This window comes from Panthera pardus, unplaced genomic scaffold, assembly GCF_024362965.1.
Source record: "Panthera pardus isolate Hobbes unplaced genomic scaffold, ASM2436296v1 HiC_scaffold_10, whole genome shotgun sequence".
In the NCBI taxonomy this organism is placed as follows: Eukaryota; Metazoa; Chordata; class Mammalia; order Carnivora; family Felidae; genus Panthera; species Panthera pardus.
The window spans coordinates 99,330,940-99,353,812 of record NW_026526655.1 but is presented as its reverse complement, the minus strand read 5'-3'; the positions used below and the strand labels follow the sequence as shown (position 1 = coordinate 99,353,812).

General features: G+C 36.2%; 1 protein-coding gene across 2 annotated transcripts in view; it reads right to left on the bottom strand.

Moving 5' to 3' along the window:
• The window catches only part of DPP10 (dipeptidyl peptidase like 10), a 634,998-nt gene that overhangs the window by 95,054 nt on the left and 517,071 nt on the right, over positions 1–22,873 (bottom strand). For both annotated transcript variants that reach the window (XM_019469320.2, XM_019469321.2), the window contains exons 9-11: positions 16,683–16,837; positions 9,690–9,787; positions 1,238–1,361 (exon numbers count right to left, since the gene is read on the bottom strand). In XM_019469320.2, the coding sequence (XP_019324865.1) occupies positions 1,238–1,361; positions 9,690–9,787; positions 16,683–16,837 (377 nt within the window). The remainder of the gene's footprint in view (positions 1–1,237; positions 1,362–9,689; positions 9,788–16,682; positions 16,838–22,873) is intronic.

The following is a 22,873-nucleotide window of genomic DNA, read 5'->3' as shown; positions in this document are numbered from 1 at the left end:
CTCTACATGGATTGCCGGAGAGCTCTTCTCTCTGCAACTCCCAATCTGGTGGTACTTGTCCTCCAAATTTCAGCCACCACAACAGTCTCAAACTGATTCTCCCTGCCTACTGACATCAGTGATACCACTGTGCTTTTCTAGGGCCTCATTAACTTGCACTGTGATCTCAAAGTAGCCCCCACAGAAAGGTAGGCTTATCCTGTGTTTATTTTATTTCACTACTTGTGTCCTTATCCTGCTATTGTCTGAGAATAGTTGTTTAATACATTTTGTATAGTTTTATAGTTGGCAACAGCAGAGATGCTGGACTCTCAACATGTACACCATCTTGCCTAGAAACAGAAGTCTGGGTGGCTCAGCCAGTTAAGTGTCCAGCTTCGGCTCAGGCCATGGTCTCACAGATCGTGGGTTTGAGCCCTGCATCGGGCTCTGTGCTGATAGCTCAGAGCCTGGAGCCTGCTTCGGAATTCTGTGACACCCATCTCTCTCTGCCCCTCCCCTGCTTGCTCTCCCTCCTCTCCTCTCTCTCCCTCTCTCTCTCTCTCTCTGAAAAATAAATAAACATCAAAACAATTTTAGAAACAGAAGTTTGAAAATTTCTGTTGTTAAATAATTGGGAATACTTTGGCAAGTAACAATAGAAGCGTACAACAGAGCAACTTAAACTGATTATAGTATTCCTCTCTGTAAAGAAGTTTAAAAATTACACGTACAGGATTTATTGCAGAGTTATAAAAACTGATTATAGAAATAGAAATGCAACCAGCTTTCAAAATCACAGTGGTTCAAGGACCATTTTAGTTTTTACTCTTCTTAATTTAAAAATAGAGATACTGTCCATTATTTTATAAGACTAATCTGAATGACCATAAAAATTGAATTTTGGAATGTGTTTGAAGAAAACAGGAAAAATATTCCGTATTCTCAAGTTAATCAAAGTCAAACTATGGAGAGAAAAATGTATTTCGGAATTAAACTAATGTGATTTAGAATCCCCTTAATACAAGAATTCATTTTTTTTAAATCTTGGTTTGTTCTCTTTTGCTTATCATATATTTCTCACTTCAAAGTTTAGATGATTTATGGATTAAAATATATACTCCTAATAGAAGGACTCTTTCCCAACTACCTTTGGAACTTAAACATTGGTTTTTGTACAATGGATTGCCTGATTTCCCTTTGTGAGTAGCATAAAATGCTTCATTTGAGGCATGAAAGAAAAGTAAATTATACTCACTCTACTACAAGCGCCAGTGGTGGTCTCACAGACCGTGAGGATGGAAATGTTCTGAGGCCGGTTTAACCATCTGACCACCGTCTTCGTATTGCTTACCCATTTAACCATAGTGATATAATATTCTCTAGTTCGGAAACAAAATTAAAATTTACATTTAGAGCCAGAGAACCTGTATGGCATCAATAATATACACTTGTTATTTTATATATAAGGATAAATGAAACACTATAAGGATGCCATATCACATTAATTTCTATTTATGTATGTATACACATCTGCTATTCTGAATACTCATGCACACATAAATACAAATATATGTGTATGTATGTTAACACATGTACATATACATACAGGTACAAATATACAGAAAATTTGAGAATAAATTTGAAAGTGAATGATATTCCAGAAAGGAAATCCTTGGAAAAATAAAATAATCAAGGTGATAGACATATATGAATATATTTTTTAATTTTCTATTGATTAACACTAACAGGTGCAATAAGCATAATTTTTTAAGCTATATTCTATTTTTGTAAAAATGCAACCATTAATTACAAGGCACAACTTATTTTTGATTTAACAATTTTTTCTTATACATGATCTCTGTGTTATTTCACTTTACCCGGGGGCCAATCCCAATCTTATTCTACGCACACAGGCATACACACACACACATACATAAATATATACATATACATATATTATAATTTTAACTCTTATTTAAAACAGTTTAAAATGAAGAAATCAAAATGAGGGAGATGAGGGACATTGAACCTTTGGTATAGTGAGGATGCTAATTAGTGGGGCCCAGAATGTTCTAAGGCTACTTCTAGATTAGGAAAGCTTATATTTTTTTCCTCTTATAATTAGTATATATTTCTTTCATTGTAGATTTTATGTTTAGGAAATTACACAGTGTATCAAAAAATCCTCAACCCATACAGACAAAATACAATTGTCAATAGTGATTCAATTTATAATAAAAAGGAAAAAAAAAACCTTTCCAACAAATTTGCCCAGTTTCAGAATAGATGAGGTGATTTAGAAATGGCTTGAGAAGTGCCATCCATAAGCACTGTCTTAAAATTAATCCACCCAGTTTTTATGTGATTTAGGAAAAGACCACCTATGGGAGAAAAGCTTTGTGATACAAATCACCTGTCCTTAGACAAAGGTGGGTTAGACATTTAGTTATATGCATCTTACGTTTCTAACATTACTGAATAACTACCACTTTCTCCAGAAAACCTGTCAGCCCATCAGAGTGAAGATGTCAGTAGAAGGGCAAGCAAAACTTATCATACAGTGAACCCTGCCATATTTTCTTCAGCAATCTCTTGAAGACATCTGGCACCCTTCAACACCAGCTAAGTCTCACTTGAAACTTGCCAAGAAACCCACTGAAATCATTACATGAAGTTCTCTAAATAGCTAACAAAGGCAACTTTGAATCAAATATGCAACTGGTTTAGGATCAGTCTTTGGGATTCTTCAAAGAATGATGCCCTGTTCATTTTTACTGTGTTTTGATTAAACTATTTTGCACGCATTATCATGTTCAGCAGTGTGAATATCAAAAAGGGGGAAATATAGGTACTAACCTCTAATAGATTTATCTAGAGGATTGAGCATGGAAGAAAATGATAGTGGATACTATAATCAGGAAAAGAAATGCTGATTTCTGACAATATATATTTCTGATTAATTGGTGCAAATGTTATTCACAATTAAAGTTAAAAAATAGTGTGATTTTTTTTTCAAAAAAAAAATAGTGTGATTATTGTAAACAACTGACCACAGACTACAAAATCACAGAGGTTAATTTATAGAAAAATCTAGATAGAACTGGCATACATAAATTTTCAAACCCAATCAGAAATTTGTCTTAATTAGCTAAAGTGAGTAATACTATATATTGTGCCAAATGAGATGACAACCAACATGAACAATTTTTAAAATAATTAACAGCGGCCACAACAAACATAATTTAAATATTCATCTTAAGGGTTTTCCCTTCCAAAGTAGCCCTCAAGTGTAATGTTGCAAGAACATCTTCTTTATAATGTCTTCACAGACGTTGACACATATTTATTACCTACAGTAGAAAATCTTGACTTTTAACAAGATTTCATGTTAATAAAACAACTGAAATTCAACCAGTGCAAATCTGGTGAATAAGTGATTTTTAAAGGGGAACACTAATTTAGGTGTAAAGTTAAAATAATTAATTTATATTCATACCACTTAACATTTCTCTTTGATTAGATAATGTGATTAGTGTGTTTGTATGTAATGTGTCTTATGCCTACAAGCACAATTTACTGTGATGCCATCTATCTTAGGATAAACCCTTATTTATAATATGAAAGATGAGAGTTCTCCCCAAAATTGAATTTATAAGGTTTATCAGGGGTAACTTCAAACCACTGAAATTTCCACGATAAAGTGTTTTGATTATCTAAAATGAAAGTTAAAGTAAAGCTTAGCACATAAGAAGTAAGTCACACCCTGTATTCTTTCTTTCCTTGTCTCAGGATCCTAGGTGCACTTCCCCTTAGTTTGCTCATAAGCAATCAGGCTTCCTCAAATGAGGGAATAGGGAAGGGCCCTTACCTGGAAATCACACTCCTTGGCCTGCCTGCTGCTGATGCCCTCCTGGAAATCCATCTCAGGAACACATTAGATCTGGTGTCCCACGACCAGTGACCAGCGGAAGTGTCCCTTCCTTACAACTGGCTTTCCTGCTTGTTCCTAGTCTCCATGGCTCTGGATAACCCAGGAAGTCCTCGAGGAGTTCATCCTCTTGAGCCACAGAGACAGAGACAAGCAGGTTAGAGGGATTGCACTCAAGTCAAGAAAGACTTTCTATCAGCTGGGTGGTCTGGCACAGAAGATCTAATTGTTCACAAGGGCACGAGGAATGGAGGCCCCAGCATCATCAGCAGACAGGTACTATGCTAGAAGTCACACATGCGTTTTCACTGGCTTCCTGTCCAATCACCACTCCAAGTTCACAACATAATCTTTGTACGTATATAGTGGCACCAAACTCTCTCTCTTCCAGATAGTCCGGGATCTCTACCCATAACTGTATGGTCATGGCATGCGTGACCAACTCATCGCTAGTCAATTCCAAAGACTTCTGTTAATAACTATGCATTACTTGTAAGAAGGGTCACTTAGGACATTTCTATGAACAGAGAAATTGTTATTAACTTGACTCTCTTGGAAGAAACAACACTCCTTGGCAGAAAAGAAAGATACAGTATAGACTAGACATACTTCAACGATACAGGAAGGACAAACTATCAAGTCAAAGACACAGAGTAAGGAGAAACTACAGATAAAACATTACTGTCTCTCCTCAGCCTGGAGATATCTGAATACAAAGGATAATCACTTCCTCAAAACAATCTGGAAAATGCCTAGAACTTAAATATATATTTTAAAATTTTACTTATAAATTCCAGTAAAGGTAAGGAATGCTTATAATACCTTACAATCATAGTGTAAAAATTTACAAAATGTTACTTCCCCTTAAGATGAGATGAATTATCAGGGGAGCCTGGGTGACTCAGTAGGTTGAGTGGCCAACTCTTGATCTTGGCTCAGGTCACGATCTCACAGCTTATGAGATCAAGCCCTGTGTCTGGCTCTGTGCTGACAGCACAAATCTGCTTGGGATTTTTTCTCTCCCTCTCTGTTCCTCCTCCACTCATAAGAGAGTGAGGCTGCTGTCTCTCTCAAAATCAATAAATAAACTTAAAAAAAAAGATGAGGTGAATCATTTAACTCCCAAATGGGTCTGGAATGTTCATGAAGGGGCATTATCTTATTTCCTACTGTGCTACATTCTGAAGAATCAACACAGACAATAATTAAAGAGTATGAGCTGAATTACTGTTGAAGAAAAGTTTCATTCATGATCTGAATTTGTTTGATAAAAGATCTTTAGCTGAATCACAAATATGCTTTTTGAAAAAATAAAGAAGTATGGGGGAAGGAAAAAGGAAAAGAAATTATGCCTTTCTCCAAGCTATGGTATCCTTTTATTTTTAAAACCATATAAATGGATAGAAATTTACTTTACATTCTTTGAGTAGAGTTTAAGTATCTGGTTGAAGGGAAGATCTACCGAATGCTGATTCTACCTTGGGGACATATTTCTATTATAATTATGAACATTAGTTGTTATAAATCAATTAATCAATCAACCAAGTAAAGAATCAACAGACCAAAACAAATGACCTAACCTCTTCAAATTCTATACAAACCTTGCTCTTTGGAATGAGAATGAAAGAATACGAGCTTATAAGGTAGCTCAAGGCCTAAGCGATGCTTTTTCTATTTATAAGTCTTCCTCCCTATATGGTATGCACATATATATTCAATTATTATTATTGTCATGATGGTGATTTTATGAGAGGGAGAAAAAGCTAAGAGATGGTCATATATGAGGTTCAGATTTAGTGGAAAAAAAGAAAAAGAAAAAAAAAGATAGTTCATAAATACACAGAGCAATAGAATAAGAGTCATGTATTGATTGCTGTTGTGCAGATCTGAAGATATTATAAAAATATAGTAGATGTTTAGATAGCATACCCAAAAAAGGAGTAGATATGTACATTATTACGGGCTAAATTAACTATTTGGGTATTCTGCTACTGAGAGTTTAAATAGAATTTCAAATGATATGGGTAGCTATGAAACCATATGTTATGAACACAACACAAACTCCACAAAAAAGAGAGCATAGATGGTCTTAACAGAGCATGGGGAAAGGATGAAACTAATAAAATTAATTTATGCTTGTTTACATTTATACATTAAAAAATAATGATTTGTATTTCTGGGAATTTGTAGGAATACGGTCACTAATAAATATGAGAATACTGGTACTGATAGTTGACAACAAAAATTTACTTTATATATTTACATATATAATTTTTTTTAAAAAGAATTTGAGTTAGCTTAGAAAGATTTAAGAATAACATGATAAAGAAAATTAGAAAGAGAAAAAGGAAAATAAGTTAAGAGAGGGAAACAGGTGTTACCAAAGGTAAGCGTCATGTCTAAAGTACACTAATGCAGTTACATGACTCACCATACACATAAGAAAAATATGGGAAGTTTGCAGGAGAAGCACATGCATCAGTTCAGATAAATCATAGATGTGTGTATATGTTTGCATATGAGTGTGTATGTGTATGTGTCTGTATAGAAATAGAGACACTGAAGACACACACACACACAGGAATAGACAGAAACAGAGAGGCAAAGAGACAGAGATAGAAACAGCACCAAACACAGACAGAACACTGTATAGAAATAGAGAGATTTAAAGACAGACAGACAGACACACACACACACACACACACACACACACACACACACATACACACTCAGAGAGACAGAGAGGCAGAGAGACAGAAACAGAAACAGTACTAGACACAGGCACAGAACACTTCTCACGTGGCTTCAGAAAAATCATAGTGTTCTGGCGGGGACATCTCCAACCTATGCCTAAACAATGATAAACTTCTTAGAGCAAATATATTCTTAAATTATTTGTATGGAATACTCTCTGTTTGCCAGGTCCGTTCTCCAACTGTCCCTCTGCAGTTTCCAGAGGCTGGCCTCTACAGTGAGGATGCCTTGACAGTGGAAGGCCTCTGCAGGATACTCAAAGGTTGAGAGGAGAGAGAGTTCAGGGTATTAATTCCCAGGACCCACTCACTATTAGGGTATGGCTTGGCAATGACTGAATTGCTTAATCTGTGGACACATCCTACTGGTCCATCCTATTCTTCAGAACTACAGGCTTCTGGATTCATAACAGCCTGTGCTTCATTCCTTTAGTCCTGGGACCACCATACCTTTCCCTGATAGCCGACTTTAAATTGCTTTCCCATCCTTTGTGTTTCCCCTTAATCCTGCCCACATTTTTGTTAATAGTCCCTTAATTAATTGCATTTCACTTACCCGTCTTGAGTGTGCCATTTTGTTAATTTTTAGGACCCTGACCATTCAATTATGAAAACCAGTACACTCTCTTAGATCTCTCACTAGGAGGGCACAATAGTTTTCTAGCTAATTTCTATATGGCTAAAATACTAAGTATTATATATTAGAGATGTTAATAATCCTAAAACAAAATCAAAGAAAACATAAAAGTTTGGTTTCCATCTTATGTGAAGCTAGAGGAATGCAACTTTGTTTGATTCACACCATGGATATATTTATTTTGTTCATGTTTGTGTGTCTCTGGACCTAATACCTATACATAGAGCATCAAGTGCTCTAAAATGATCTAAAATTCATTTATTACTCCTCTGTGAACTGGATTGAAGCTCTCTACCAGAAACAAATGAGTAAGGAAATACATTTCTGTAAAACTGAAGCAGGAGAAATATTTTAAAGTATCAGTTTTAAAGTAAATTTTGATCTTGAGTTTTTCAACAAAAATCATACATTTTGGTACACTTCACATGCACTTAATGTAAGACCATGAGGCAGAAAAAGCCAAATTGTTTGGTGCATTGTATACATAAGTTAATACATGACTCTCCCAAAATTGTAGACCAAATTCATCACTAAATCAACATACCTGAATTACATTTAAGAAATCTTTCTTCACAAGATTCTTCCTCACTTTTAGCGGGATCTTTTATATTATTGCGCATGCATACATACACACATACACACACACATACACACACATACATACATCCCTTTTCGGCATGGGTGACTAATTTTATCATATTGTACCTCAAATATTACAGACATACACTTAACTAGTAACCCAATAAATGATAATTGATTCTATCTTTAAGAATTTTTGTGTTTGGTGACATTGCTATATCCTATTGGGTGAACTCTCTAGCAGCCTCTGGGGTTATAAGGTCAAGGTCCAGAATCACCACTTTTTCTCAGAAGAAGACTGGATATTGTAAAGTTGACTTCCACTTCAAAGATTTCAAATGATTAATGAAAATGAAGTGTGTGTGTGTGTGTGTGTGTGTATTACTTTAAGATGAAGTTATTCAGACCCAGAGAGAGAGAGAGAGAGAGAGGGAGAGATTTGCCCAAGGTCACCTAATGAAATGATGGCAGAGATTTGACTCAGACACTCCAGTCTAGTGACCTTCTCTGTTAATTAAGAGCATTAAAACAAACTGAAGAAAAAGACAAGAGCTCAGGACCTAAAATACAAATGGCTTCCATCATTATTTCATCTGTGCTTAATTCCTTCATGGCTAGCAGACCGAGTGCGGAATTAGAGTTCCTACCTGATTTGGCCAACTCTATTGCCTTCTAAATGTTAATTCCAGTGGTCCTGTAAGGTCTTCCATCATGACCTGCATGAAATGCTCTGTAACTTGTAGGAGGCTTTACCACATTTTCTACTTCTGCTACCAACTAATCTTGGGGTTCAATTTTCTCCCCAAGCCTCATCTTTTCCATCACTAAGAGGAACAAATTATATTAGGTAGTTAGGGGTGCCCTTCTGGTATAAGCCTTCCATAAATTTTTAATAACTTTATAAGTAGGAAACATTTCCACATACTTCAAGCTATAATATCTGTGAAAATCCCCAATTCTGATGTAATTTTCCTGAATACATTGATGGATCAACATTTGAGTGGAATTTATAGGTGAATCAATCCCCTAGGACTGATTGTTGATGGCATCAAAACAAAGTTTGAGTTTAGCCCCATATCATCCAATATAGTGTGAAAGTATTTTCCTAAGTCAGCTACCTATTCCTTCCCCAGGACCTTTGTAAAGTTTTAAAGGGCTGCACTATTTTAAAGAATACCCTTGAAGTTTGAGACGATTCTGAATTTCAAAATCCACATGGATATTTGATTCACTGTTCATTACTAGAAATTTTGCTAATATTAAAATTATGCTTCTGACACATAAAGTGTTTCTTCTATTTCCATTCAAACTTCCTAAATAAGAAGGCTTCTTATGTAGGATGTTTTAAAACAACATCTCATTACATTTCCCTGCCTGGAGAAGAAACCTAGGGAATCACTCCCAAGTTATAGGGAGAATTTCTTCTGGAAAAACCACACAAATTCTAGGAAGACTGTACTCTTTTAAAGATCTCTTTTCAGGTCCTTTTAAAAGAGGCATTTCCAGGAAGAAAATTCAATGGAAAAATTATCCTTTGCTCCCATCTCCCTGTCACATCTCCTGCAAAAGGCCTAATTCTCAGTATCATACATTTTCTCATTTTGTAGTGCTGCTAATCACTTGGAAACTTTAAATGCTCCCTAGAACAACAAGAAATCCAGAATGAGTTCATTCCTGCACTAATGGGACAACCTCAGATTTATTTTCAAGTGGATTTGTTGAGCTTATCACCTCTCTCTAAATTGCAACAAAATGATAATTGAAGTTAAAGTAACTATTTCCAAGTAAAAATAAAATGGAGATTGCATACCTTGATTTAAAGCTGTCAGGTGGCATGAGTTCCAAAGTATGAGTTGGTCCATATAGGTTTACAACATATAATTTGATGGTTGGGTTCATTTGACCTGCCTTTGAGAAAATGAGAGTTGTAATACAAACATATTAAGCATTAAATTATATTGAAAAGGAAAGTGTTTCGATTCCTTTACAATTCTGCATTAGAATACGGAAAAAGTTTAATTTCTCTAAAGTAGAAATGATTTCAAATTCAACAACCTGATTGCCTTCAATTGTTTTTGTAGATTGCTGTTTCTCAAGCATTTTAGTCAGACAATTAAAGGTGATGGAAAATCATGATGGCTTTATTCATTAGGCATCGCTACTGTGTTCTTTCCCTAGGATAACACCAGAAGGGCTGGCTTTACAAAACAATGAGTAGAACAAGCTGCTACTTACATTATAGGATAAGAAATGCAATGAGAGAAAACCTTAGCTAATTAAAAGAAGAAGAAGAAAACGAAGAAGATGACCTGCCAATCTAGGTAGCACATGCTTAAAATTCCCCAATACCTAATCCCTTCCATTGCATTAAACATTCCTAGATTTCCTTTTAAACTGTAGTGAACACTACATGGGGTGCAAGTGCCCCTTCAGAGGTGGTGGGCCACAGAACATACTGCCCTCACTAAGTACCGAGCTAGAGGAGTAGAAAGACAGTGATAAGAATAGGTAATAACTAGCCTAGAGCATTAGTATGTTTCTGGCTCACAGTATATAGTAAAGACATTACATTAAACAACCTATTAAATATTCCTACTTTCCACTTAAGACATAATTATAACCCTTTTCCAGATGACAATGGAGAAGCCAAGCAAACAGTGGAAGATGGGATATCTAATAACTGAGGAAGCCGGCATGTAAACCCGGGATGCTCTTCCCTGCTGCAGTCATGCGTCAGTTCATTCCTAGGCAATAGTTTCCAAAGTCTTTCTAAATATACTATGAACTCATAGGGGGAAGAAATGGGACCTTTTACCAATATATTCCAAGCAGTTTGGAATGAATACAAGAATGTGTATGTGAATAAATGACTTACAGAATCAGTTGACTACTGGTGGTGCAATGTGTTTCTGAACAAAGTACCGATGTGTTGTTGGGGTGTGACTGATGTTTTAGGAGAAGGCTATCTGAGATATACAAAGAAAGACAAGGAAATTAAAAGTGGGTTAAATTAGAAGACTGACAAAATCTAAGGAGGATGATAAAAGTGATTTAAAGAGGAGAATGAAAATGAAAAATCCATGTCCAAGTAATTGGCATTGATAAAACCCAAAGTTGAACAGGACCAGAAGCAACGTAATGCATTCCACCAACACTCAGTAATAGCTCCATGAGAACTGTGTTATTAGGCTATTAAATATGACTAGCATGGAGGGACTAGCATGGAGGGCAAAGGGATGAATGGGTGAAGCACAGAGGAATTTTAGGGCAGTGAAAAATACTCTGTGATACCATAATGATGGATACATGTCATATATTTGTCCAAATCTACAGAATGCACAACACCAAAAGTGAACTATAATGGAAACTATGGACTTTGGGTGATTATGATATGTCAGTGTAGCTTCATCAATTATAACAAATGCACCATTGTAGTGAGTGATGCTGATATTGGGAGAGGCTATGCATGTGTGCGTGCAGATGGCATATGGGAATTCTGTCCCTTTCTCTCAATTCTGCTGTGAACCTTAAACTGCTCTAAAAAATAAAGTCTTAATAATACACAAAAATAACTAGCACACCTGTGGAAGTGTATCATACACAGGTCAGAGGTTCTGAGCCAAAGAAAGGGGTCAGGAATGTCTTCCACTACAGAAACAATGCTATAAAGAGAGATGATGGCAATGGTTCATATACTGAAGGGCTTCCTGGAAGATAAGCTATGATCCTGCCTCATGGAGTAGGACCTGGTGTCAGATTTTGTAAAGTTTTTCATTATTTTAAAACCCTCAAGTTCTGGGCACATCTGTCTTGGACAGTTTAGTTTTATACCACACACAGGAGCTCCCTTTCACATCACTACTGTTTCAATTTAATTGTCATGACCCTCCCTGAAAAAAACAGCCTTATCCATTTTTTCAATCTAACCATTTCTTTAGTTTGACCACATATACTAAAAATTAGAGCTGGGATACAATATTTACTAGTGCCATTCAAAGTGTTGAACTTTGACCAGCAGCAAGTATCCATCAGTATCACCTGGCATCTTAGAAACACAAATACTAGGCCCTACACAAACTCAAAATCACAATCTATAGTTGTGGGCCCAAGATTCTGTGTTTTAACAAGACTCTCAGATAGCTATAATTAGTATGCAAATTTTATAAGACACTGATATATATGTATATATTTTTTCAATAATATATATTATTGCTAGTATATGTAGTAATCATATATATTCAATAATGTATAATAATATATAACATATAATAATATATAATATTGTATACATATATACACATATTGGATACATGTGTAATATATACATATATATATTATATATTACAGTTCAGTGGTTACCAAAGGTGTTAACCTGCATCAGAATTACCCAGAGGGCAGGAAGGCTTGTTTAATAAGATTTAACCAGCATTTCTCATGTCATGGGACATGACTCTTATTTACTGAATATAGACGATGGGCAAGATGTTAAAGATCCTCAAGTATTGTTTGATTATCAAAAATGAGACAATACTTCTCTGAGAATATGTCACATGTCAGCAGTTTTGAGTCAAAGTAGGTTTCCCTTCTGTAGCTTAAAAATAGCTCATAATTTTGTCACATAGACTAACAAAACAGTAATTTCTAAAAATGTCTAAAGTTTAAAAAATGTCTAAAACAGTATATAGTAGCAAATTAAAAAGATAGCTATCATAAAGACACTGAATTTTCTAGTTGTTGAAAAATTGTGCCTATTATTTTTTATTTTTCAATAAACTCATTTAGAAAAAGAGAAATTAAATTGATCTTTTTGTCAGTTCTTATCAATGATGAATAATTTTATGACATACTTTGTCAAAGACACAGATGGTATTTACCATACCATAAGATAGTTTTTTTGTTCGTTTGTTTGTTTTTAATGTTTGCAACTCTGCTATGCTTCTACCTGTATGGGATCACCGATAACCCTGTTAGCTTTTACATGAAAACAAACTAAAGTTTGTGTATACATGTGGCCAATTTTAGATAAAAAACAAACATTAGGCTATTTCCAAAACTCAGCTGTCCATCAGTCTATAATCTCAATTAGATTTTTATCTCTCCATGGAGTTTTGAAATTAAGTGCACACTGCAAGTTCATTCACACCTTTCAATATCTGGATCATTTCAATACTTTGCAAATTAGAGGAGTTCATCTATTTGCTTTTTACAGTCACATTTTCCAGAAAGACTGCATATCTACAGAATCCTTCCTCTATAATTCTGAAACACAAGCCTCAATAATAATTAACCTTATTTTACTGGCAACTAAATTGTCATTAAACGAGATAATGCTTTAATTAAGAAGATTAACCTGAGGTTACTGAGATAGAACTGTGCATCTCTTTTGTGCTGAATTGCTAATGATAGGGTATTTTATGAGTTCTGAATCATGCTGAATTAAGTAAAATACAAATATATTTGTTTAGTGTAAGTATTTCATTAGTAAACCTGACCACATTGAGTATTTGCTGCACTTATTTTAATCTAGTTTAATTTGAAGCACAATTTAGTGTGAACTCTATGAATTACTTCAATGTCTAAAGTACTACTTTTTGTAAGTTTATTGCAAAAGTAAGAGCAAATCAAAATAATACAGTTGTTAGTGGAAGAACTGACAAATGTTTTGTTTTTCTTTAAACCAGAGTGGAAAATAATGACTTTCAAAGTTTAAGTAATTTATCCAAAATGATACTGAAACTTATTCTGAGAACAAGGATCAAGCTCAGACCTACTTTCTTCCAGTCCTATGGTCTTAAGTACCTGGGCAGGGATTCCTAGTAAAAACCTCCCGAAGATTTATGATTCTTTCTCTTGGCATGGCTACTAGAATAGCTAATGTTTCTTTGTGTTTAATACTCCTCAGTGGTGGTAATTAACACACACTCAGGACTTTTACCTTGCATTACCTGTCTTTATCTATGTATCTATTATTTATATATCTTATGTATCCATCCATCCATCCATCACCTCTCTCTCTCTCTCTCTCTCTCTCTTTCTCTCTCTCTCTCTCTCTCTCTCTGCCTGCCTACCTACCTACCTACCTATCCATCTATCTATTTCATGTGTGAGACTAAGAATCGTATGTATATCTTACTAAGTCATTAGGAGTAAATGGAGCAAACATAGCTACACATATATTTGTTAATTTGACAAGATGATATTTCGATTCCAGATATGTCCTCAGATATATAAGTTAACCTCTGGTAGTTTTACAAAGAGGGACAGAATCAATAAATTTGAGTTATTTCCCTGTTCTTAAAATAACTCTGACTTTTATAGAAGGACTTAGCCTTTTAGAGAGCTCAGTTTGTCCATTTATAAATAGAGGCAATTGTGAAGAAGTCCAAATAAGGAAAAAAAAATAGTGAAACTATCTCTGAAAATATGAAGCATATTATTAGCACACATGATTTACATAATAGCAAAGATTATTTTATGCCTAGCTTTATTATTGAGAATTATAAAATAATTAACCTATTAATAACAAAATGTCTAGATTTATCAACGCAGTATTTTCTGAATCAAATTTTCTCAGATATTTCTATTTGTTTATGTGTTTGCCTCAGTCTTTTAAAATTATGAGGTCTAGGAGTGTCCCAGTTCAAGCACCAGCAGCCTCTAACTGAGAAGGCAATTTGAAAACGCACCTATTGCGTATGGTTCTTAGCGTGAGTCCTACAATTCCCCACTCCTCTTGGGACATGAATTACAAAAAAATTTGTTTCTTCCCTGGGGCTGATTTTATTTCCTTTTTGCAGTGAACAAACTAAACAGTTGTGTGTGAATATCTTGCCTATTCACATATGCTTTTCACAATATGCCATTTCATTTTGTATTTAAATTGTCAGGTGAATTTTCATTATCATAAGTAAATCAAATGATGTGAGAATTAATACATTTGAGAAGTCTTTTCAGTAATTTTTTGGGGGAAAGATGCAGTTATGCCTTATAGGAACAAACTGTCATTCGTAAAACATGGCTAAATCTATATTAGAGAAGTCATAAGTTGTGTACTTGAAGTACAATAAAAATCTCTTCGTGAATGTGATTATTTTGTTGTTAGGCCAGGTTGCCATTTTCTCCTGAAGAGCATAGAATATATACGGCTTTTAACTTATATCCAGAAAAGACCCTATACATAATATTTCAAAATCATAAAATTAGATTCCTCTCAATTCTCCTGTCTTTCTCAGCTATAAGCCAGTCATTTAATACTACCTACAGTCTATGGAAGGAAGACAAGATTGAGAGAAAACAAACAAGCAAGCAAACAAAACCCAAAAAACAAAGCCACAACCGATGGTACAGAATCTCACTGAGTAAACAATCTTCTTATTCCTGACTCTCTATATTCAAGCCAGCATCCATCCTTCCTTGCTTCCTTCCTTCCTTCCTTCCTCCCTCCCTCCCTCCATCTCCTTTCTTCCCACCCTCCTTCCCTTCCTTCCTTTCCTCTCTTTCCTTTCCTTTCTCCCTCCCCTCTCCTCCCTCTCCCCTCCCCTCCCCTCCCCTCTCCTCCTCTCCTCTCCTCTCCTCTCTTTCCCTACCTTGAGTAACTTGGGTCTGGTAGATGAGAGGAAAATAGAGAAAGTCACCCCTACCCAGACCATGCCTTCACTGCAAGTATAGAATAATATGTGTCATGGGTAATTTGTCCAATACTTTGACCAATTAATGTAATGCACAAGTTGAAAGGTACAAAACCTATCATGCTTGGGAAATATAAAGTACAACACACGAAAGGAATGGCTAAAAAATAGCTTCTAAATCGAATTAGCAGCCATCTCTTACCAAATTAAGAGGTGAACTGTGTAAAGTGGAATTTAAAAACTTTCCTATAAAACATCTTTACATGATTAATGCATAAGGGTCCTCACTTATGAGCCTTTTTCTTTGTAATATAATCATGGGGTAAATACACCTTTAAAAATAGAACTTAAGGTATCAAAAATGCCATACAGTAGAAAAAACAGTTACACTCCAGATGTTTTGCAACCTGCTCCCTACTTGAAAATGGTTTTGCTCTCTGGGCAAGATTTCCATATTTGCCTCACTCAATAAAACAATTCCATCTATCTTAGCCATGCCTGGCTATGGCTCTACCCCAGCATGTTATAAAGTATGTTCCAGAGTATGCTCTGCCAAAATAATGCTGATGTTAATACTAATACTAATAAATTCTTTATAGAGATTCTTTATGCTTAGTCTATTCCTTACTGGAGATACTTTATGCTTAGTCAATTTTTTATGGGAGATTTATAATGCACATTAACATATAGTATATTAAATGCTCTACGAAATAATCTGAGCGAAGTTGGATTTTTCTTTTTTTTTGACTAAGAAATTTCAACTCATTTAACCATGAAACTTTTTCTTCCCTTATAACACCTATTACCAACTAGAACTAACAAATGTTAACAAACAGAATGTACTTTTGGAGAAACCTGTGCCTTAGCATCAGTGCTGCCCCTTATCTCTTCTCACCTTTTTTCTAACTGGGAAGGTGAGGGAAAACAAGAATGAGAGCATCAAAGGGAAATAAATGCAGCAAAAGTAACCATTCCCAAGCCCTTAATCATCTCTACCTCTTCCTACCAGAACAGTGTGTACAGGCTACTGCAAGCTCTAAAAAGATGAGTCAGCTGACCAGTAGGAAAAGCTTCTGCTTTTTCTGCAAAGACAATTTGTTCACGAACCAAGGATACTATCAATCAAGTCAATGGTGCAAAGAGAGAGAACAAACTAGTACTTCTACGATACTTACCTTAGGATATGGATACTGCTTTCCTTTGGGATACAATGCTCCGGTAAATCGAGGAATAATCATGTTAGGCACCAACGAGTCATTTATCATCAGGAAGGCAAGCCTTTCTCCATCTGGTGACCACCAGTGGGCAATATGAGAATGCAGAAGTTCCTCTAGAATAAATGAGTGTTATTTGAAACCAACTGTAGAGATGTGGGCTCAGTGACCCACAAACATCTGTCCTTGAAATCTCCATCGCACATATACATTTTTTTCCTATGCGGTGTGTTGGGTTTTATCAACATCATGAAGAATTCTTTATTTCTGAGTTACCCTTTTAGTACCAGGGGAAGCAGATGCAATGGAAGGAAAGGGTGAAGCAATGAAGTCAGGATTTCACAGACCATCAGCAAATGTGAAGAAAGAAGGTGAAAGCACTATTGGAATAAAAAGACTAAGAACAGTAACTGAAGACTGAGATACGGCATAAAACCATATTCATGTCACCATTCATTTATATTTGCATTCGATCATATCTCCATCATCAAACAAGTTGAATTTCGGCATTTGTCAATGCCTTGACAAACTAGATTCATGAAATTATTTTGAGCTCTCAGGAAATAGAATAAGAAATATATTGGATATCATTCATGTGACCAGATCCACTATTCATTTGTCTATACCTGCCTTCTGGCCCAGTAAGTTAACTTGTTATCAACTACAGTAAAAGGGCTGTCATGCTTTCCAGAGCATGGCCATTAGGGTACAATGGCAAGAGAATAGAAGGAGAAGGGTGAAATCAGAGTATTCACTCCCTTGGCCTTATCCTGAAATGGCACTTCAGGCTTGCTGTATGTTTTAAATAATGTCACTAATCCTATGGATGCAGTCTTTTCTATGCAATGTTCTCCTTTTGTATCTTGCAATGCATGGTTCATCTCTATGGACATAGGGGTGGTATAATAGCTTGGTTGCTACTGGTCTAGATTATATCTCTGTCCTTTATGGTTTCACTTCATAAATGTGGTCTCTTTGTAAATAGATCTTCTTCAGATTACTGAATGTGCCAGCTCTTTCCTTTTGGTACCTTGACAAATGCCGTGAAGAATACCAGCAATAGACTCAGAAAAGGGACCTTTAAAGTGAGACTTTGAGATTACCTTGGAGATCTATCTCTGTATCTATATCTGTATATCTATATCCATCTATATCTGCACTACCTTCGAGGTAACAATCACCTTTCCAGGAAGGAACTGGAGCATAAATAATCCATAGCAAAGAATGGAATCATGAGTAATCCACTGTCACGGGTGATGACACAGAATGAAATGCAGATAGAGAGGAAAGGTTTGGGGAGGGTAATTGGTGGTGGCACTTGATTTCCACAACAATGGCAACTCTAAAGATTATAAAGTGAAGTTCACATGGTTCATATGACACCTCAGGGAGAGTACATAGACATAAACTGAAATTGAAACCATGACTGCAAAATCAGGGATACAAAAAAGATCATCAGGGCATCTTTGAAGGAGTCTGTCTCTTCTGTAGTTGTAGGTAAGGCAGAGGTCCAAGAGTACACAGCAAGGGTTGCAGGGCTACAACACAAATTTAGTGGCTCAACTCTGTTTTTGTTTGTTTGTTTGTTTAAGCTAAGACAGAGATATTAGCGGAGAAGTACTGGGACCCTGGCACATAGGAAAAAGATGCTTAGGTAAATGTGTGCAGTATGCTTATGCTTTCTGGACCAGTCTCATAAATAAAACATTTTATAGTGGAATGTTGCTGTATGTGTCTAATTTTATGGCTGAAGATGCTGAACCTGAAAATTCCCACAAGTCTTCTTGCTGACAGAGGCAGCCTCTATCCAAGGGAGGGAGACATCCTCTGCATAAAGGCAGAGTGAAGATAAATCCCTGTAAAGTTTATGAGTTCTATATCCCTAGGGGAGAATTTGGAGATCTAGTAGCATAGTACACACCGAGATATATCTTCTAAAGTGAGAGAAAATTTGTTGGAATTGTACTCATGCAAAAGCGAAGAGGGAATAGATTCTTCAGATTCTGAAGAAACAGCTTAAAGCATATTCACATATGATGCCCTGTTCTACTTCCCAGACAACCTGTGAAGCTGCCCGTTCTGAGCAGAGTCTGTGCAAGAAAGGGCTATGCAGCACATCAAGGCCATGGTACAACCCTTTCTGCCACCTTTACCTTGTGAACCAGCAGATACAATGTTAATATAAATATTCATGGTAAACAGAGATGCTGTGCAGAGCTTCTGACACTCACTATATGGCAATCAAAACATAGAAATTACAGGCTTTAGAGAAAGGCCATTTCCTCCTGTGCTGATTAATGTTCTCTATTTCAAAAGCAGATCTCTACTGGGGACTTGCAGAAGCAATTAGTCTGACCATGGGATGCCAAGTGTCTATGCAACCCCAATTGCCCATCATGAACTAAATGTTATCTGATTCACTGACCATAAAACTAAACACATAAAGCAATATCCCACTATAAAATAGAAGGGGTATATATGGGACTGGGACAGAACACAGAAGTAAAATGCCCAGAGTACTGCATCCTCTGCTTTACTCTGTCTCCTCAGCTCATGTCAAAATCTCAAGATGTGTTTTCTAATACATGTTGACAGGGGAGGAATAAATGCAGGCCTGGTTTATGGGCAGGTCTGTATGATGTACTTGAAGACTGTGAAATTGGATAGGCTCTGTACTACAGTCTGACTGGGGAATGACATTAAAAGACCAAACTAAACATAAATCCTCCAAGTTGGCAGACTTTTGAACAAGATACTTAGTTTTCTACCTTTTGTGGAAGGAGAATTGGCTTGAAGCATGGGTCCACCCTGACTCATGCACGGTAACTAACAAAAGACCTGAGCAGCGTTATGGGAAGACTAAAATTAGAAAATTAGTGACAAGGAAATGTAGGGAAAGATAACTGCATCCATCTGTCAGGAGGGGTGAACATGTAAAAATGTGAAGATAGTAGTGTCCTACTTGATATCCACCAGAACACAGTGGAGGAGAGCAGGCTCTCCTCCACTGCATACCAGAGGAGGCTCTCAATAATCAGATGGACAATATGACTACTAAGTACAGGTCAGTCTGCTTGGGCTCCCACCATTACCTGCCAAAAAGAGTGGCTGTCATTAAACTCTTGAAATGGCATGATTTCCCAACAGGACCAGCTGGCTACCTGGTGACAGGTAGATCACATGGGAACCATTCCATCAAGAATGGGTAGCATTTTGTCATTACAAAGACAGACATGTACTCTGGTTTAGATATGCCTTGGTTGCTTGAAGTCCTGTCAGCACTGCTATTCATGGACTTACAGAATAGCGTACCCATTATCACAATGATTTACCCACATCACCACCGAACAGAAAAGATTTTATAGCAAAAAGAAGGGCAATAGGCTCAGACCATAAAATTCAGTGTTCTCCATTAGCTATATGTACCTGGCTTGATGGAAGTGTGAACTAGTCTTTTCTATCTCGGTTTTGGCCCTATAACAACCTTAAAGTTAGGATGTCATCATACATATGTGTTTCTCTTGCATAGCCAGGAAGCACAGATCTGGGAACTAAGGGGTAGGAGTGTAGCATTCTCTTTCACCATCACCCCATTAACCCACTGGACACTGGACATATTTTGTTTCTTGTATTCAAGATAAGGAGATCAGTGGTTTTAGAAGTCCAAATGCCTAAGGGAGGATTGCTTCTAACAGGAAATGTCATAATCATGTTCCTCTGAATTAGAAGCTGAAATTTCCCCCTGACCATTTGGGGCTCAATAGGCCTGGAGGAAAAAAAAAAACTGACAGAAAACATAGTCACTGTGTGTCTGTCTGATAATCTCATCTTTCAGGAAGAATATATATGTCTTCACTATACAAAGGAGAGGAAAGAAAAAATATATCTGGACTCAGGAGAGTCACAAATACTCCTTTGTTCAACTCTATCTCATTTTCCAATTCTACATTTTCCACATTCCAATTTCCATTTCAATGCAAAATTGAAATTGTAGCAACCTAATTAAGAAAAAGAAGCAAAGGAATAAGATTGGGCAGGGATAAAATTTTGGTTTGATCTACTAGGTAAATAACCTATGTAGTCAAAATGCTGGCAAAAGGTAAAGGCAAAAATGAATCATTAATTGACAAAGGAGCTATGATTACTAGGTAAGGCCTTATTTCTTATTTAATTGGGGCATTTCCCCTGAAGCCTTATATGAAAAACACAAGTGTTGGCTGTAGTTATAAATTTCAGGAATATAAACTGGACTGATGCCATTCTACAATGAAACAGTAGCAGATGGAATTTCATGTGTTCTTTCAAAGACACAAAGTTTTTGTTTAAGTAATAATAATACCACTTTATCTCTGAGTTTTTGTTGGCCATGGCCAAGATGAAACCAGACAAATCAAATGAAGAAAATAAAGGTTTTTTTGCATGCTTTTTTTTTTCTTGGTTCTCACCCATTGGAATCATGTGAGTCTGGCTATGTTTCCCAACCAAAACTTACTGCTTCTGTTACTGCAAAAACTATACGATTCCTTCTTTGTAGGTTCTAGTAACAGCTTACATACCCTTTCCATTTCAGGTGTTAATGACTAAATCATTACCAGCCATAGATTGCTACATATCCCTTGTCTTTGATAAGTGACCCCTTCGTTGATAAATTGTTTAATACTACTTTGAATGTGCCATTTTTTTCCAATTGTAATTCTGATCCTGATTTGTACAAGTTACTTGCAATTCATATGAGGAGACCCATCCACAGGACACACTGAGGAAAAAAAAGGCTAAATGCCAAATGGGTGTAAATTCTTGTGAGACTTAAAGGTACAGAGAGATCAGATTGCGTTGCCTAAAATCAACACTCAGGGTTTCTAAGAAGTGGGTTCTATCCTAGCTGCAAATATGTATGCACAAGTACTGCCCAAGAATAAGAATGGCCGAGATTTGAGAACACTATTCAGGAGAAACTAGGTATCGTCTATTCTAATTTATTTTAGTGCGATCCATGTCTAAAGTTGTTCCTCACAAAAATGTTAAAATAGCAAAGTAGTACACACAAAAAGTTATGTGACTTCCTTCAGGTACAAAAAATCAAGCTAACTGAAATGGGCAGGAGATAAATAAAAGAATCTTTATTTTTTTTTTTTTTTACATTTTTTATTTATTTATTTTTGGGACAGAGAGAGACAGAGCATGAACGGGGGAGGGGCAGAGAGAGAGGGAGACACAGAATCGGAAACAGGCTCCAGGCTCCGAGCCATCAGCCCAGAGCCCGACGCGGGGCTCGAACTCACGGACCACGAGATCGTGACCTGGCTGAAGTCGGACGCTTAACCGACTGCGCCACCCAGGCGCCCCTAAAAGAATCTTTAATATGCATCTGCTTAAGAGTTCTCTTGGATAATGCACACACTTTTTTAATTACATCTAATAGGGGCTCTTACTCATGGAATGAAACTTCCTGTTTAATTATATTATATTATTTACAAACAATGTATTTCTACAAATTGCATTCCATTCCATTCCAATAAAGGTTTGGTTCTTTGTCTTTATTACAATGATTAGAAAATCTCAGTGCAGAACAGATGGAGTTTTCAACACATGTTGTTTTATATCAAAAACACTTAGAAACATAGCCTCAACACAAAGCACTTAGAGAAAACTAATATATAATCATTGTGTTCAGATTAACATGCTATTCTGAAAAGTAAGCTGATTTCATCTATTTGTGGTATATCAATTTAGACAGATAAGATTTCCTGAGTATGCTACTGCCAGTCATAGGGGTCTATGGATGACTTTTCCCCTTTATTTCTTGTATCTCACTGTCAAGTTTCTTCAAAGAGTTGTCTATATTCATAAACTTTTCTCTTCCCATTTACACCTCTATCCACTGCCGTCCTGCTTCTGGTACCACAAATTGACTGATTTTGCTTTCATCAATTTCTGGTAGCAAATCCAACAGTAACTGTGGAATCCTTAGCTTATTTGACTTCCAGAGAATCAGCATTGTTATTCTGTCTTCCTCTGGCTTCCATGGCTGCCCCTCTAATTTTTTTCTCTTATCTGCCATAGTCCAGTTTTACTGAGAGTTAGTAAGTGCTCAATAAATATTTGTTAAATCAATGAATGGATGAATGAGATGTCCTGTATCCAAGAGAAGG